The following is a 19,265-nucleotide window of genomic DNA, read 5'->3' on the forward strand; positions in this document are numbered from 1 at the left end:
TCAGTCTTTGCCTGGTCTTATCCTTGCAGCTCTCTTGAAACATGGGTTAAGAGGCAGAGCATCAGCCAGCAGCTCTAAGTGGGATGTTTCCTCCTTTGCTCTGTTAAGCAGCTGTTGAAGATGGTCTCGGCAACTAGGTCAGGGGAAGAATACTTCGCAGTGTTGTCTGCTTCTCCTGTGGACTCCAGAACAGAGAAGTAGAGCCTTCGCAGCCTGAAAATCAGGATTGAACAGACCTGAAATAAAGCATCAAGCTACCAGCTGGGCCTTAGGCTTTGCAGCTGTCCCCACTGATCTCTTTTTTGTTATCCTGTAGTTCTTTATTTTCTTCTGGTTGAAGGTAAGACATGCTCTCAATCAAAAACAGTTCCTTCAGATATGAAATATGAGATATCCTATCTCATATCTGATATGATATCCTATCTCATTTGTTAGCAGTATCCTAACACACCTCTATCAAATACTTGTCTATTGAGGGCCAGTAGATGAGGTGGAAGAAAGATGACTATCACATTTCACCCTGCTGCCAACAAGCCTATGCTTCCAAGCGTTTTCTAACAGACCCATTGGAAGCAGCCCTCAGATCTTTCGGACCACAGATGGGGTGTGCTGAAACATTGTCCACTCGGGACTCGCAGGTCAGACTTTTTGTTACCATGACAGGGGTGTAAGTACACATACCAGCACAGCCTTTGCTCCAAAATATACGAGCTTTAAGTAGATAAGAGCTAGGAAATCTTGCTATAGGAAACACTGATCCTTTTCCTTTTTAGGAGAAGCACTGTAGGGATGTAGGAGGCTAGAGGCTTGCCTTAACCTTTGCAATTCTGAGTCGCCTGTAACAGAAGCAGATGGGTGTCAAAGATGCAGCTGAATCAAGATGTTCTCAGTTCAATTCTTTATTCCCCATTTCTCCCCTCTCCTGCTTTGTTGTCACTATTTCTAACAAAGTATTCACTTCTGCCATGGCTTTGCTCAGTTGTCATTTCTTCATTCCCATCTCCCCTGAGTGTTTACTCAGGGGGAATGTACTCGGGGGGACTAAAGTGTCCTAATCCTCTCCCTGCTCATGTCTAGAGCCTCAAATCCCCCGTTGTGATGGCCTCTCTTTGCTTTAGTCCCCCTCCCATGCAAAGTGGGGGACAACACCAGGAGAAATCGGAGAGACGCCTGGGTCTCAGCACCCTCATCCGAGTCCATAGCCACGCTGGCTGCTTGCTGTCTCTGACCCTGTTCTTTCAGCCCTGCTTGGCCTTCAGTCTATTATTTTCCTTTCCAGGCTCATCAGACCCATTCTTTATCTCTCACTGCCTGCTTTTCTTCCCTCTCCCACAGCACGCTCAGACTGCGTTCCTCTCCGCTCGACTTCTGCTTACAAAACTCCCTGATCCCACTGCCTGCCCTTGAATCGCAGCCTGGTCTGCCTTGGACACCGATGATAGACACCAAGGAAAAGAAATATCAAAAAATAATAATAATCCATGGTGACTGATTTGGCTTTTTATCTGTTACACTCAGCAGTGAATTTGCCCAGCAACTTTCTTCTTGGTGACCCTCCTGTGTTTTTTGTTTGTTTGTTTGTTTTGTTTTGTTGTTTTGTTTGTTTTGGTTTGGTTTGGTTGTTTTTTGTTTTTTTCTTCTTTCTGGAGAGAAAAAACCACGCAGAGAAGAGGGGAATGATGTCAGTGCTACGACCGGCTGCTAATACACACACTATACACATCATAAATCACCACAAGCGCTTCTGCTGAAGTACTTTGAGCACTCTGGGCGTGGATTTGCCCCCCCCAAGCCCCTTCTCTCCCTGGGCTCCACACAATGCACAACCCCCAGAGGGGAAGGCTGGGCTCCCACCACCCTTTGGGGACATTTTAACAGGGGGGTGTCAGCCCCAGCTGTGCCATGAGGGCTCCCACAAGGCAACACCCGAGGGGCCCCGAGGCCTCCCAGGGCCGCAGCCAAGGCCGCGGGCCCGCCCGTTGCCATGGCAACCGCGCTCCGTCGCCCAGCGCGCATGCGCGCTCCGAGGGCGGGCGCATGCGCAGTGGGCGAGGGGGCCCGGCGGTTGCCATGGAGACGGCGTCGCCCTCAGGGGAAGGAGCGCGGCCGCCGCCATGAGCTCGGAGCGGGGCCCGGCGCTGCCCTTCCTGCCGGGCTGCGCCTTCAGGGACCCCACGGTGAGCACAGCCGCCTGGTAGCACGCTTCCCCGGGGCCCCCGGCGTCCGTGCTTCTGCTCCTGTCCTCCTGGGACGCCTCACCCTTCGACAGCGGCCTGGCCTAGGGGGTAAACGCCCCCTCCCCCCTCAGGGACTCCCTCAGGGACCCCCTCAGGCCCTCCCCTGGCTCCCTGGCAGCGCTGCTGTCCCCACATCCACCCGCTGTCCCTCCAGGGGACATGTTACCCCTGCCCGGAGCCCAATCCCAGGGAACCCACTGTTCCCACAGACCGCCCGCTGATTCCCCCAAGGGCTGTGGTAGGTCCCCAGTTCACTGGAGTCCTGTCAGTCCATGCCTGGGGAGTTGGGGAGACTGCAAACGCACTGGGCACCCTTTGGGGGTACCCACCGAGGTGACTCCCGCTGAGGTAACACCCACCAAGATGGCACCCAAGGGACCTGGTGCCCTCTGAGCTCTCCTGATGCTGCCCAAGGGACCTAACACGCACCAAACGTCCGTGTCCTGGTGTTTCCCAAAGCCAACAGAGAGCTGCCGACCTCACTCCTTGGGGCCTGAACTCTCTGACCCCACCTGGTACCCCTGAGGTCGCCCGCAGGAGATCTGGCGCTCCCCGAGTGCCCCCAGTGCGATTTCAAGCCTGTTCCCAAGGAGCTGGGTATCCCTGAGCCCACCCTACAAGGGATTTGGTACTCTTAAACTCATCCCCGAGGAACCCATTGCATCTTGCAGCCATCTGATACCCCTGAAATTGTCCTGGTAGCTTTGGAGAGTGAGGTTTCCACTCTCCAGGTGGAAGGGGTTCCCCCAAAGTCACTTCATAAACTTGAACCCCCTGGGAAAACTACTGCTTCTCTGCCCTGTCTCAGGATCTGATACTCACCAGGCACCTGATAACTTCTACAAATGCCTTCTCTGTATCCCCTGGAGAACTTAATCAAACCGTAGGGATGCTCAGGAACCTGAGAATCCGATATTCTTTTAGAGAACTGGGATCCCTGCGCGGAGCTGATGCCGTCACAGCCCCCAGGATCCTCCCAAGGAAGCGAGACCCACTCAGCTGTGCCCAAACTCCTTGAATTAACATCTAGGCAAAGAAGCAACCTTTCCTTTTCCCCATTCCCAATGATCCACGTGCTGAGGTTCTGATAACCCCAAACCATCCCGATAACCTCTTGTGAGAGCAGTAGCACAGAAGAAAACTGATACTCCCTGGGCTCCTTCCAGTACTGATTTGGAGTTTCCTTCTCCCCAGGGAGCTAATATCTCGAGTCTTGATGCCATTACTCATCTTCAGATGAGAATCCACTATCCTTGAATTTTCTGGAGTGCCTCCCTCAGAAGCAATGCTCACAAACTTCAGCAGGGAGCTGATATACCAGGGCATGCCAAATGTTCCCCTGGAGCTTCATATCTCTGAGGATGGGCTTAATATCCCATTTCCAGAGAGCTCAATACTCAAGTGAGGCCTATTTGTCCCTTTTTTGTCCCCTGATCTCTCCCAAGACATTTAAATTCCCTGGCAGGGCCCCAGCATGCTCTGATATTGCAGGATGAGGAACCTCATACATAGAAACCTTTGTCATGGATGTGCTCCACTGAAAAATAAATATATAAAAAAAGGAGGGAGATGCCTGGAGGTGGCACTCCTGGTCCTGGATGCTCCTGTTGAACACCGACCCTTCCAGACTCTGCACTTCAACAGCTTCTGACGCTTCCCTAGGTCGCTTCCCTTCCATCCCCTGCCACCACAAGGTTATTTCTGGAGGAGGCTGCAGTATTTCCCAGGTGCCCTCATGACAGAAACTTCCATAACTCTTAACTGCTCTCTTTTATTTCTTCTGCCTGTGTGTGGATTAGCCCGGGACACGCTGTCGCTGTGCAGTCCCCGTGGTGCCCTCCAGCACAGTCGAACTGGTTTCTAAGTCAGTGATGAGTTCTTTAACAGTAAGTGGAGTCAGTTACTCGTAACAAACACTCCCAATCAGGCAGCTCTAGAGGTTATCTCTGCGTTATTCGCACGCTTGGGTTGGAAATTTACAGTGCAAATCTCTGCTCCTAGCAAAATATTATTTCCTCTATCGGTAAAATGCTGCCTGCTTTAGTCACGTGAAGGGCTGTGCTGACATCAGCCTGTAGGAAACACCTGCAGGACTTAACAGAGCAGGTATTTCAACACTTCAGGTGCTCTGAAATAATTTGTAATGTTTTAAGGGGATCCAGGCTCCAGAAACGGCTTTGCAGTGCTCCTCAGGACGAGCCTGAGCGAGTGAAATCAACTCCCCTTGCCAGTCTATAAAATGAGCGTCGTGATTCTTGTTTTCCAATGAATTTTTGAGATGTGCAGAAGAAAATCTTTGTGTTTGAGTGAGGCTGTGGTTAGTTAGAGCTTTGTGTGTGTGTGTCTGCGCACAGAGACACCAGCAGGGGAAGCAGCATTTGTGTGAGGCTTTGTAGACTTAGCCAAGGACTTAATTCAGCTGATTTTCTCAGATAGGGACCGGCAGTGACTGAGATTAGGAGTTTACATTCTGGGCTTTCCCTTTCAAAGTTACGTTAGTTACCTGATACTGCCAGATGCAGGCTGGCCTGGCGACCTGGGAGCCTTATTCATTCACGGGAGGGTTTCTTTAGTCAGCTGTGGCCCTTAAAAGCCCCTCTGCCTCTGACAAACACCTCCGTTGCCCAGTTTAAGGCCAAACTTCTTGGTTTTCCCTTGAATGTTTTCCCCACAGCTTTCCCTGCATAAAGGCACTTAGTTACCGGGAGGAAATGGCAATCCTGTGGCAGGGCTCATGTTTATAAAGCACTCAGTTACCACGTCTTCAGTAAATTCTCTTGTTTTCCCCCGAACCTGTTTTCCTAACTGCTCTGCCCACAGCATTGCGAGATGCACAGCACCAGTTCGGAGAGAAAAGAGGCAGTTACTTGAAATTCAAGTGGGGCCTGGAAGGTACGAATAAGATTAGAGGCTTAACCATGAGGAGCAGAGAGGGGGAGGAGGAGAAGTAGTTCACGTGCCCGGGGTTGGACATATCGCATGTCTGTGTCTGGAAAAGGAGCTGAAGAAAATCTAGAAATGCCTGCAGTTCTGTTTTATTTGGCAAAACTCAAGGTAAAGCCAGAGGCTTTATTATCAGGGACTCACAGTTTCTCCTGTTTTCCCTGGAACACTGAGTGCTGAATGCCTGCTGCAAGCAGCCAGCCGTGCGCTGTTTCAGACGGTTTTGGGATTGCAGGTGAGGTTCCAGTTGTGGTCTGTGGGTGGACTCACATCCGATCTTCATCTTCAGCAGTGAAGAACACGACTGGGCAGGCAGAGATCCCATCGTGTTTTCAGCTCTGATATTCTCTTGTGCATCTGTGAGCAAAGCAGGGACCTCCCTGTGCCATCTGGAGAATGATTTAGCTTCAAGAACAGCTCAGGAGCTGGTGTGAAGTAGGGAGCAAAGATAGGTGAAGAGCTGTTCACCAAGAAGAAACCATCAAAACAAAAAATATCAGGTGAATCCTACAGACAATGTTATTCAGTGCTCACAGACAGAATTAATTCCGTTTGTCTTATCAGGCCTCACGAATCGGCTACAGGGCCTGAAGCTGTGGCTTTTTTCGTGTGTGGACGAAACACAGGCTGTGGAGGGATGTGGTAGGTTCGGTGTGTTTCACGACTGCAGTTCTGTGAGCACGACACGCCTGGACTCAACGCAGCAAGGAAAACCCTCTGAATATCATCCCCAGGAGAGTTTCGAAAAAATATCAACAGAAAATGCAGCAGGTGCATAACAGTGAGGTCCCTTGGTGCTCTGTACTGCAGGAACACAGAGAAGGGAGCAAAGAGTTAGTGAGGCAAATACTAGGGCAGACAAAGTGCTGTCACCCCATTCTGGACACCAAAGCTTGTGGTAAGTCTGCACCAGAGCTAGATTTGAGATCACTCTGCTTCTTTGTTCCTCCGGTCACTGTTTTTTGTTGTGTTTTTTTTTTTTTCAGCCTTTTTGATCTAAGCATAAAATTTGATTGTAATTTACTGCTGCAGTAGGTTATAATAAAACGCCGTGGAGGCATTCTGGGTGTCCGACTCGTACTGTTTCTCCATGCTTTCAGTAGCTGTCTCTGCTGAGTGCGTGTAGTGTTTTAACATCTGGTTTTTCTTCCCCAGAAAACATCCTTTCATCGCTCGCAGACCCTGGGCTACAAAAATGGCTTTGCCTTTTCCCGGCTGCCAACAGTGGGGATCGGCGGGGAGCGACTGTACGTGAATCAGCTTTCGCAGGCTGAATTAGATGAATTATCCAACACGAGACCCACGCTGACCTACGGGCAAGCCAGGCAGGCTCCTCCTTCGGGCTTCATTCCAGCGCACGTGGCTTTTGACAAAAAGGTAGAAAGAAGCTTATTCCAGGAATATCAGCTGGCCGAGCTCGGAGACATAAACAGTCAGCTCCAGGGTTCATGGGACAGCGTACAACAGTTTTCAGATGCCATTGCCCTTAGTCAGAGACAGCTGAACCCCAGTCTGAAAGAGGCTTTCTTTGCTCAGGAGGAGGATTATAATACGTACACGATGTAAGACATTCCCCACGAGTTACGCCGGAGCATTTCCAGCAGGAGTTTGAAAAGAAGTTTGATTAACTCTGAAAAGCTTCCGTTTATAACCGTTGCTCTGTAAAAGCCAGCCTGCCCTTCTGCATTTCCAGAGCTATATTGAGGTTGCAACCAGGCTTAGACTGTAAAAGTCACTCTGCAGTGGAGTGCTCGCATACTGTCTGGCTGTGGTCTATCTATTTATGCTCGTGCTTGTCACCGCAGCGTGTTAGAGCCTGCGCTGCCCCGTTAGTACTTCCTGCATTGCATCCTGGTGATCCTATCAGCCTAGGAGGTGGCTGTGTGTCTGCCCGGAGCAGTCCTGAGCTGACCTTCGATTTTCAACGTTGCTCAGGCTGCACGAGGGCGTGTGCAGCCCCAGGCAGAGCAGTCCCTGCAGCGTGTGCAGGGCTCGGCAGTCCTGAGCACACCCCAGGAGTTGCACGCTGCCAGGCAGCCTGCAGCCAACCCTCAGCCCATCTGTGAGACAGTCTGGGGAACAGATGTGCTGTGTTAATTACTGCTTCAGAGGCCATTCTTTCAGAGTCACGTAGATGTTGCCATTTAATCTGTCAGACACTTCATGGCCCCTTCATTCAGGCCAGAGGAGCAGCCACTTGCTTACCTAGCTCTGTGGGCTGACGTAGGCTGGGCGTGCAAGGCTTGATTAGCCACCTACATCCTCTTAGGGGCAGTGAATGTGCTTGGAGGGAATACTTGTGCTTCTTTCACGCACAGGAACTGTGAGCAACTGGCTTTTGGCAGGGTATGCAGCATGCATTTTCTCTGGGCCCTGATTTGTCTCCTTGTTTCTCCAGCACACACTGGCTCTTCATGGATATGAGTTCCTGAGCCATGCAGCTCCTAAGGTCCACAGATGTGGTGAAACTCAACTAAAAATCACCAGGTAGCTTTGTAGACCCTGGTTTAAGGAGGCTGACTATTAAAGAAAGTCAGGTGTGTTAGTTAGCGAGATTACTGGCAGCAACCAAGCACCTGGCAGGAGGTAAAATAGCAGGTGATCAAAGGAAGAGGGAAAGGACTGCATTTATTACAAGTGTCTCATGCCTACCAAACCAATAAAAGGCAAATGCTGATAAAATCCCTCATGATGCCTCCACCATTAGTCACAGATTAGGCTACAGTAGGCTCTGATGATTTTATAGATTACAGTCCAGTAATTTTGCACTGTCGAAGCACATTACTAATAAACTATTCGGACTAATGATGATGTTCAAGTTGTTTCTTTCTCTCTCCCTTCGGGATGTTGTCCCAAACAACAGATTTTGAAGTTCGATGCCTATTTCCAGGAAGATGTTCCTCTCTCTACAGAAGAGCATTACCGTATTCGCCAAGTGGGTATCTATTACTACCTGGAAGACGACAGCATATGTGTCATAGAGCCGGTTGTGAAGAACTCTGGTATCCCTCAAGGCAAACTTATCAGACGCCATCGCGTGCCCAAGAATGACCGTGGGGAGCATTACCACTGGAAGGACCTGAATCGAGGCATGGACATCACCATGTATGGCAGGACGTACCACATAGTCGACTGTGACCCGTTCACCCAGGTGTGTTGCTGGTACAGAGAATACTGACACGAAGAACCCCAGGAGTTACAGGTGGCAAGAGCTGTTAGAGTCCCAGTAGCCTGCACCTGCAGCTTTCACGCTGAGGTTGCTTGAGATCGTTCATTTTGTGTTCTGTGGAGACTTCTTTCTGTAGATCAATAGGTAGTTTGGGGTATGGTACTTGCTGAGGGCACAATAACTGCCCAGTATTTTTGCCCTTTTGCTGAGGGCACAATAACTGCCCAGTATTTTTGCTGCTTTGACTCCATGCTCTGTCCTCCAGATACGGTACAGCAAAAACTCAAAGCTCATTTCTGTGTTAGCAGGATTGGTCTGAGTTCATTCCTCTGTGTACAACAGTTTAACTGCTTGGAGTCCTAATGAACCATTTTGCATATATGAAAGGGAAATTACTGATCTTAGCTCTTTTCCAGCTTCATACTCCTTTGGTAAGAACAGGGCAAGGGAATGCTGTCAGTAACTCTGCGTTGATCTACAGCCAGCCCAGAAGAGCACTCATGGTCAGTGGATTGAGAATCGTGGTACAAACTGACCTAAGAGCGCTTACTCATTGCTTACTTTTCTATTTCAGGCTATTTCTGTACCAGTAAATTAAATAATAACAATGCATTAACAAAAACAACAAATACCAATGTACTGGTATACTCTTAGTTTGTCCCCAGTGTAATCTGGGCCCTGGCTAACCACTGTTCTTCCAAGCACTTCCCAGGAACAATCCAGGAGTTAGAATGCTCCGGGGACCCTTCTCAATAGATGAATTGCGTGCAGCCAGCTCATCCCGGAGGCTGAGAGAGTTTAGATGAGGGTTATTCCTTGCCAGTTGGCCTCAGTGTCCAGGAATGTTCCCAATCGTGTGTAATATATTAATATATATCTGTCAGGAGCATGTGGGGCCTACTCTGCTGGAGCTGGATGGCCGTTAAAGTCAGTTGACATCAGATGAAGAGCTGGCTCACCTGTTAATCTTGGTTGCTTGATGGAAAACGTGAAATGAGCTACGTGGGTCTACATCTCAAAGTCTCTGGTCAATTTTATCATTAATTGGCATCCTCTAGACCAGAAGAGTCTGAAAATGTGAACCTGCCTTGTGAGTTTTCAGGGTGATCTCACAAGTCTGTTGGAGATGTTTGCACAGGTGCTTTCTGGGGTGAATATTTTCATGGGCCACTTCCCAAAGCCAAACAGGGAAGAAGTCCAGTGACTTCAGAGGTTGTTTTAAGTGACAGAGGTGAGTGCACAAGCAATGCCCTAGAGTTTGTTTATGCATCCAAGGTAAGCCAAAAAGCCCTTTATAAACAAACAGATTGTTCTTCTGTGGGAAAAGTGCTCCTCCTGGAAAAGGAGCTAAAACTGTTACTCTGGACACACATCTTCCTGGCCACAGGGGCCACTGGTACGGGTTGCACTAACTTCCATTGTCTGATGGAATGGAGAACCCTGGGTCTTTTGCAAATTTAGACCAACTACATCCATGGTTATGCATTAACTTAATCTTTTTGTTTTACATAAAAGAGACCAACCCAACTGTTATCCTCTATTTAAAGCCCCAAGGCCAAGGAAGATGGTGCTTGAGTAAAAACTGACTTAGGACATTGAGGGCAGGACTTCCCTGCGTGTTGTAAAGGCAAACAAAGTCACCTATCGCTAGTCACTTTGTATCATCAGAATTTGTGGCAGCAACTAATACCTCAGATGACTTTCCTAGGCGTTCCTGGAGAGCCAAGGAATTGAACTGAACCAGCCAGAGAAAATGGTTTTTGATCCTTACACAGAAATGCGTCGGATGCCCCTGCGCATGTACATCACACCATCAGACTTTGACCAACTGAAGCAGTTTCTGACTTACGACAAGCAGGTGAGTGTGCTGGCAGCAATTACACAAGTTATAGTCTACATGTGTCATAGAAACTTGGGTCTTGTGAGTGCCTGCAACTTTAATCGTTTTAAAAAACTCCAGTCCACTGCGCAGACTTCAAATTTGCTCCTTTCTTGGTGTTTGCGAGAAACAAAATCTTTTTTTTGCTCAACTTTGTGCCTTGTGAACGGTTTCTCTTTGGACTGCAGAGCCCATTCTCCAGATCCTTCATCTCTTTCTTGCTTTCTTTTGGGATGCTGTAAGCCACCTGCCTTGGGAAGTTAGCAGACAGGAGCAGTTCTAATATGAACGGGGATGATGCAGTCACGCCTGGGCCAGCTCTGCCTGTGACAGTTATTGGGGTGTGTGTGTAGGAGCTGCACCTTGGGGAACTTTTGAGCTGTTCCACTGAGTGAAGCGCTCCCAAAGCAGTGCCTGCCACTTGGATTTGTTAGGTTGCCATTAGGTCAACATGATCCCACAAAGCCAAGCAGGCGTTGCACCAGTAGGCAATGGACTTGGAAGCCCTGCAGGATGAAGTGTTTGACTTCTGTGGCGTTAAAACATATTTCCAATAGTAAGAAATAAGATGGGGTTTATAGTGAAGGCAGCTTCCTTAGGACAGCTCCATACATTCCCCTCTGCCTTGTTCATCATGAAAATGGTAAAGAATTGGCCATGAAACCTCAAAGAGGTGTAAGAGTCAAAATGATAATTATATCTCACTTTGTTAAGTTTCATTAGAAATATCACCTCCATTAAGAGGACTTCCCTGCTCACCTCAGGTAATTATTTTCTGCTAATTTTTAATCACTTTTTCCCCCATTTTTCCTCACACTTCCTGAACTAAATTTCTTGCCTTAGCCCATATTGTTCTTTCTCATGGCTGCATTCAAGGTAAGCCAGGCCTGTTCAGCTCTCCAGGCTCCTGATGCCCTTCCCTCTGCTGCCTCAGCAGCCGAAGAATCCCAGTGCCCACAGTACGACAAGGGCTTGGTTCTTCTGTTCCTGGCAGAGAAGAGTGCTGAATCCAATCACCTAACCCATTCCAATCAACTTAATTTGGACAAAGTGCTAGTAATTCTAACCCATGTTTGTTTTTTGTGCCCCAGGTCCTTCGCTTCTATGCCATGTGGGATGACACCAACAGCATGTTTGGTGAGAATCGGCCTTACATCATACATTACTACTTGGCAGATGACACAGTGGAGGTTCGGGAGGTCCACAAGCACAACGATGGCAGAGACCCATTCCCAGTACTGATAAAACGCCAACGCTTGCCCAAAACCTTTGTGGAGAAGCAAAGTAAGTTTAGACCAGCCAGCACATCTGCTTGTGCTAAAGTGCCTGGGTGGGTGGGTGTGGTTGTGGAGGCTGTGTCAGAGATACATCAAGTCTGGAGCATCCGTGATGAGAACACTGCAAGTGTCATCAGCTTTCGGCCAAATAAAAGTTATTTCGATGATCACTCGAGTCTTTATCTTTGGGGAAGCAGAGCAATACCAGCAGCTCCCTGAAGATTTTTATACAACTTGCTTCTGTATCCCTTTTTGCAATGAAATATTAACATCTACCTGAATGATTTATTTTTCTTTTTGCTCCCTTGTGCTTTAGAGACCTTCCCAAGCTGTGTGCTGGAAATCTCTGACCAGGAGGTACTTGAGTGGTACACAGCTAAAGATTTTGCTGTTGGCAAATCCACCACTCTCCTTGGACGCAATTTCTTCATCTATGATTGCGACGAGTTCACACGCAACTTCTATCGTGACAAATTTGGCATCACAGACTTCCAGCCAGTGGAGATAAAGGAGAAACCACCTGAGGAAGTGCCCCAGGTACTGTAAACAATTTCCCAAAGGCAGGGAGGGAAAGCTGCAGTGCGCGTAAGCTCTGGTTGTAAAGTGTAGGTTCAGCTTAGCAAGAGGTTGTAAAGAGGTTCAGCATAAAGGAAAGCTGTAAGCAAGTACCTCGAGGAAGACAAGGCAAGGATGGTCATAATTCATAAAAAAGTGAAAGTCCTCTGAAATCGTCAATTTTGAATACTGTAAAGGACAGAACACTTGCTAATGGTGATAGAAAGCACTCTGCTTGTGCCTATACTAGAAAATTAAATAATGTCAGTGTTTGTTTCCTGACTGCGAAGCTAACTGGCACAGTCTGGCTGTACTCATACCACTAAACTCTCCCTCATTCTCCAAAAAAGGGTTGCTAAGTCCAAAGCGCTTGCTGGGGATAGTCATTGCCCACGTTATCTCCCAGACTGCACCCAGGAATAGTGCGGAGTGTTAGCTGGCCTAGCCCACAAACCTGATGGGGCTTTGATTAGCAGTGTAACCATTTAGATGATTGAGTTCCTCTGCACAGGAAGGGTTAAGTTATTAGCATACCATTAGTCTCTTTATTCAAAGAAATTACCTGGCTTTCTGACTAAGATTTTCTTAGCTCTCTTAAGTGTTTCTATAAATAAGGAGTCCCATACATGCTTGGGCTAGTAGCCTCTTTACTGGGCAGGGTGGCACAGCTCTTGCCACTTGGTGACAGAAGAGGTCTTTCCCAACAGATGGTTTCTGATAATCTGTCTTGCAAACATTGTCTTGTTCTCAGTTTCAGCTGTTTCTGCTTGGTATCTCCTCTGGCTGCAGGTAATTCCTCCCTATAATGGTTACGGCTTCCTTGAAGACTCTCTTCAGAACTGCTTTTCTCTGTTTCCAAAGCCTCCCCGGAAAGATATAATTAAGATGCTAGAGAACGACCACAAAGTGCTGCGATACCAGGTGGCCCTGGTAAGAGTTTTCCTTGATGATATAGTGGTTACATCAGGTCATGTTTTAGAGTCAGAAGGATAGGAAAAACAGGCTGCTCAGACAAGGCTGCTAGCAAATTTTCTTCTGTGCTGGTGGGACACGAGATTTCCCCGAGCCAATGCTCGTGACCCTTAGGGGATGCCCCTGGGTTACTGTGTGCTTGCTGGGACAATTAGAAGCACGCAAAGGTAGGAAAAAAAAACAAGGCCAGGCAGTGCAAAACAGACGTGCTACAAAACCACAGCCATTTATGGAAAAACTCCCACTGACATCAGCACGTGACAGATGGCCCTAATTGAAACTGCATTGCAACTGGGCACCGTGCCTCTGCCTGCCTCCGACTGCTGCCAGAAGCGTGAGCTTGCTGTCTCTCTGCTGCTGGTTCTCAGCACCTGCCCTTCCCCAGGCCAGACCCAGCTGCAGCAGCCAGCAAGGGGCTGTGCTAGCAGAGCAGCAAAGTGCTGGAGCAGAAGCTGGGGACAGAGCACGGGGACAGCGCTTTCCAAAACCCACGACATTCAGGCCTTTGCCTTTCTGCCAGCTTTGCAGCTGGTTTATGCAAGGAACCTCTGGCACGTCCAGCAGCAGCAATGGCATTTCCTGTGCTGCCTGGTGCCTGCCCTCTCCAAACACTCAGGGTGAATAAGGGCTGATTTCTTTTCCCTTTTGTGCAGGAGTTCCTAAAGGTCACAGCTGACGAGTTAAGATCAACTTACTTTTAAACTAAGCAAGTAAACCCACTGGTGTGTCAGGGGAGTGTCTTGCGAGGTGGGGGTTGGCCTGTTCTCCCACGTGCCTGGTGACAGGACGAGGGGGAATGGGTTTAAGTTGAGCCAGGGGAGTTTTAGGCTAGATGTTAGGAAGAACTTCTTCACTGAAAGGGTTGTGAGGCATTGGAACAGGCTGCCCAGGGAAGTGGTGGAGTCACCATCCTTGGAAGTCTTCAAAAGACGTTTAGATGTAGAGCTTAGGGATATGGTTTAGTGGAGGGCTGTTAGCGTTAGGTTGGAGGTTGGACTCGATGACCTTGAGGTCTCTTCCAACCTAGAAAATTCTGTGATTCTGTGATTCCTGTGAGTAAGAGCACCAAGCAGCACCGGCCCCTCTCAGGCAACCATTAGAATGAAAAATACAACTTCAATAGTAATCTTTACAGCTGGAATTCCTATGAGTGATGATTCATTCCATATAGGATATTCCTTTCTCTTGGATTACTCAGTCTGGAAACACTGAATGCATTTGGTCACTGCATCCCAAATTCTGCTTGTTAGCCCAACAAGAACAAGCAACCTTTGAAATTCAGGTATTTAATGCTGTCCAGGGCTTTGTTACCCAGTGTCAGTGCATCTGCAGCTTTTGCCTACATCAACCGCCTTGTTTAGTCAGCTAGAAAAAAAGCTATGAAGTCCGGGTGCTTATTACTAGTAGGTTACATGGTAGTCCTGAGCTCCTCAGGAAAAAAGAAACCTGGTTCAAATGTTCTTTTCCAAAGCCACTCCCTATCTTCTAGGAGTCACCAAACCCCGAGGACAGGAAGCGTCGTTTCATCCTCTCTTATTTCCTCTCCAATGACATGATCAGCATCTACGAACCCCCAGTCCATAACTCCGGCATCATTGGGGGCAAGTACTTAGGAAAGACCAGGATTGCCAAACCAGGCTCTACTACAGACAATGCCGTCTACTACGGGCCCTCCGACTTCACCATAGGTTCTACGATTGAAGGTGAGACCCAGCCTGGCTTAGGAATGCTCTGAGCATTGGTTTTCAGTGCCTGACCTGTCATCTGTGGCACAGACAGTGCATTTGCCTTCCTGCATTTAAGAGATCTGCTCCTTCTAGATCTGGTTGCATTGAGTTTCCAGGTCACCAGCTGGTGTGAATGGATATAACTCTGCTACTGTCACTGTTTGGACCTTAGACATAATTAGGAAAAGGGATATGTTCTTCATTGTAGGTGTTCATGTTTTGGGAGCTGCCAGGATTCACAGGGTTAAAGCTCTGCCGGTAACTTTGTTACTGCGGCCAGTAACAAAGGCCATTAACCTATCCTGTGTGGAAAATAAATGTAATACTGAAATGTTAGAAACACACCAGTGCTAATGGGGGAGTCATTTTAAGCCCAGGCATGGGGTCTTTGCTTTCAGCAGCTGCTCTTGCGACAAAATTCCCTCTGGGTGAGTGAAACCCTTCACACTCTAAGGATTGCAACAAATAGCCCAGTCAGCTCTGACCCTAACCGCAGGGGAGAAAACACGCTCCCTCCTAGCTGATGAAGTGACTTACCCATGCTGAAAGGCAGGTAGCACTGCTTGCTTTAATGCCTCTTCCACAGTGTTTGGCCACAGGTTTGTTATCACTGATGCTGATAAATACGTGCTTAATTACATGGAGAGCAACGCAGAGCGCTTCCCTGCAGCAACCCTGCAGTCCCTGAGGGATCATTTTCGCCCACGGCAGGTGGTGGAGGAGACTGCCAAAAGGTAGGCTTCAAAGGATGGTGTTGTGGAGCTAAATGAGACTCAGGGCTGACAATGAAGGGGATTTCCAGCAGCCTCCATGGGCTCCAGCCTGCTGTCTAATGGCTGCTCAGCTGATTATTCAGCTCCAAGATCCTGTGTTTGAACACATACAGGGGGTATGAGGTGTGTACAATATAATGTCACTGCTGCCACTGGCCCCAAAACCTTGAGGGGCAGTTCTGTCTCAGCAGAAGAGACACCTTCAGCTAAATGGATGCAGTCATCTTTTTCCAGAAGGGAGCGGTGATCTGTAATAGGTGCTGCTAACGCTGTCTGCGGGCTCAGAGGAGGGTCAGTGGAGTCTTTTTTTTTGTTTGCACTGGCCTTTCAGAGCCTAGACCACATACCCTTTTTAGGTGTCTGTCTGGATCCATTTTAGGTGACCTAGTAACAATCCTATAACTTCACAAAGAGTCAGCTCATAGCATGGTATTTCAGAAGGTCTGCTTGAAACTGGAGTTGCACTGCAATTCCTCAGACTGTATGAAGTATACAAGAAAACCCTCCTTATCCCAAAGGAATTGCAGACAAAGGGTTTACAAAGCAAATGCCATGCAGATGGTAAAACATATTTACCTAATGTCCAAGATGAAGACTAAGCTTCATCTCTCAGTCCAAGCTGAGATGAGCTTGCCATATAAACCAAGCACCCCAGAAGCCTGCTGTGTATTCAGAAATAAAGCCTGGCCAGCCATGGTGGGCAGCCAGCACAGAAGCATCACAGTAGGGCTGCCAGAAATAGCTTTTACATGAAATCCTCTTCTCCCTTTCCTTCTACAGTGATGTCCCTGCACTAGGGTCCAGCCAGCAAGAACTGGATGAATTAATTGTGCGGGTTCAGGAGGAGCTGAAGCTCCATAATTACTTGAACAACAGCAGCATCCGGGAGGCGCTTCTTCGGTGTGACAAGGATGGCTCTGGTGTCCTCGACAAAGCAAAATTTTTATCCCTTTGCAACAGCCTAAGCGTGCCGACCAATGCCGTTCTGGTTAACAAGGTTAGAAGGAAGGGGTGCTGTGCATGTTGAATTCCCCTCCTGTGGGTGTTCCAAAAGAGCTCTTCCACGAACCAGCCCAACCAGGCTAGGCCAACAGCTATTCTATCCTACAAAGGGGAACAGCTTCAAGAACGGGGTGAGATTCAGAAAGGCCTCTGAGCTGCTGGACTGAGCCTTTCTTCTCTTAGAGGATGAGATAATGATTAATGTCTGCTAAATAAAGGGAAGAAATGTAACCCGGGTTGCCCCCAACATAAGCAGCCGAGTTTTCAGCTGCACTGTTATGTGAAGCTGAAGGTGCCTGCTGCGTCAGGTCTCGGATAGAAGCAGACGAGGAGGTTGTAAATCATGATGGAGATGAGGAATAGGCTACTGCAGAGCTCCTGAGTGTCTGTCCTGACTTAAGCACGCCTGGGCCTGAGAGGAGTTGACACTGAGGTGCTTGGGGGCTCAGCCTTAGGAAAGCACAGACACATTGTGAATTTAGAGCAGCTGAATTGAATATTTGAGAATTAAGCATAGTACAACAAATATAATAGTAATAATCATATCCATTACTAATCCTTTCCACATTCAGCTGGCAGCCTGACCCTTCTGAGTGAAGTCAGCCTGTGATCCTTTTTTTTTTCTGTTTATAACGTTTGTGCCCATTTGTCACTGAAGTTCAGCAAGCCCACAGCTCACACAGCAACCCAGCTTCCTCTGCTGCCCATAGCTCAGGCCACCTGTGACCAGTTGGTTAACCCAACTGAAACAGACTTGCAGGGCACAATGAGCAAAAACAGGAAAGAAACTAAAAATTCTTGCAGAGAGGAGGGAGAATGCTTCCAGGAACATGACTGGCAAGGATCCTTGCTTAGCATAAGGAGATATACAATAGATTAAGGGCCAGGAAAGGCAGTCTCGTGCTTTAAGGAAGCCTAGAAACCAGGGAGAGTATTTCCCTTGCTAAAAAAACATGTTCTAACCCACAGATGTGAGCATCACAGCCGTGGTTAGAAAGGTGCATAGGCAGGGTAATTAATTCTGTGAATGTGCAGTGAGTAAAGGCCTTTAACCAGTGCCCTGAGGAATTTAAGGTACAAGGTGGTGACCACCCTTCCTTCTCACACACAGGGAGCCTGCGACAAATGAGGCTCAAACCCTGTGTCTGAATCCCCACCTAGGACCCGAACACTAAGAGCATTCCTCTCCTCTCTCCTGAAATCTTAATAAGAACGTGCCCACAGCCCCTGGGACCGTGACGGCGCGATAAATTAAGCATACGGCAGATAGTTAACTACTGTCTGGCCCGGAGAGGAGCACAGCTGTCAGTCACACAAGAACAACACTAGTAAATCTGTCTCCAGGCAACAAGGGGAAGAAGAATCCTTTCAAGGAACTGTGATATTAGACCTTTTCCATCTCCCTGGGTGTCAGAAGGAGATTAGTTATGCAATTAAAGAAACAAAAGCCCTCTTTCTTCCCCGTAAGCATACAAAGGCTATAGCTCTGTAACACAATGCAGGGTCAGGCATGGATACCAGAACTGGCTCATTAGCAGGGCTGTCACCGAGCTCAATTATCTGTGTCTCCACTTTATGCCGTGTGCACACAGCAAGCGACATCACTGAACAGTGACCGTTCGGATATGCTGCCTCCATCACGCTTTTGGCAGGGATTTCTACGGGGTTTCTGAAGGATTTGCTGTGACCTGTGCCAGTCTGTGGTCACACTTCATTTTCCGTGGCTCCGTTGTCACTGTGGTGACACTTAGAGGGCAATCAGGAGTAAACTCACACGCTTTAAGCTCTTGTCCCTGCATAGGTCAGCCATAAGCACTCGAGGTTACCTGTGGTGCTACTGAGGTAGGAGGCTCTTCCACACGGGGAAACAAGATCTTCTGCTCTGTCACATAAGGCGTACCTCTGGATACTTCTCCCTAAAAAAATACGTTTGCAGCTTCTTCCAAGTCTTTACGCTGTTGCTTTTTTTTCCCCCCAGCTGATTGACCTGTGTTCTTGTGGAGAAGACAAGATAAACTACCGTGACTTCCTCAGAGCCTTCCCCTCGTGAAGCTGAAGCACAAGACCAGCAGTAATATCCTTAGCTGAGCTGACTGGACGACATCATACTTCAAAAACGATGCTCTAGTTTTCACCTTTGCTTCACTCACCCTTCCCTCCTTACTAATTTCACCCTGGCTTGGTTAACTTTTTTCTTTCCCAACCTCTCCCTGCCCTTTTTGCTACCACCAAACTCAACCTCTGAACTGCTGGATATTGAAATGAAACTCACAGGAAAAAAAGGTTTTGGAGAACCAAAAGCCAGGTTCTTCTGTTGTCCTCACAACTTTTAAATGCTTGAACTAGCAAGTAAGGCTAGAGCAAAAGAGCTCTGAAACCTGGAGTGATGAGCACTCTGGATTTCTCTTACAGAGTTGAAAGGTGCCTTTCACCTTCAAGCAGCAACGACTGCCAGTTTAATTTTTTGTTTGCATTACAATAAGACCCAAGAGCCCTGCCACGGACCCCAATAAACTCATGCTTGCTAGTCTGAATGTAAGCAAGTCATGTATGGCTGCTATAGTGTTAACAAGTCCCCTTAAAATAAATGTACCTCAGTGCCTGGAGTAGCTAAGGATTAAAATGAGAGAAAAAAAAATATCACCACAAAAACAATTCTGATTCTTGATTTACTTGAAATGGAGTAGTGCTTTAGCTCTCACATATCTCATGGAAATGGCAGGGTTTGTAC

General features: G+C 48.0%; 1 protein-coding gene across 1 annotated transcript; it reads left to right on the top strand.

Moving 5' to 3' along the window:
* Positions 1-2,114: 2,114 nt before the first annotated feature.
* EFHC1 (EF-hand domain containing 1) lies at positions 2,115-19,081 on the top strand (the record flags this gene model as incomplete). The annotated part of the gene is made up of 11 exons (XM_082758410.1): positions 2,115-2,177; positions 6,336-6,557; positions 8,044-8,331; positions 10,058-10,207; positions 11,320-11,512; positions 11,822-12,042; positions 12,850-12,990; positions 14,522-14,735; positions 15,346-15,493; positions 16,313-16,529; positions 18,513-19,081. 11 exons carry the CDS (start codon positions 2,115-2,117, stop codon positions 18,582-18,584), a joined length of 1,929 nt encoding a protein of 642 aa, XP_082614536.1. The 3' UTR covers positions 18,585-19,081.
* Positions 19,082-19,265: the final 184 nt, after the last annotated feature.

The sequence above is a fragment of the Aythya marila genome (assembly GCF_965140915.1).
Source record: "Aythya marila genome assembly, chromosome: 3".
Taxonomy (NCBI): Eukaryota; Metazoa; Chordata; class Aves; order Anseriformes; family Anatidae; genus Aythya; species Aythya marila.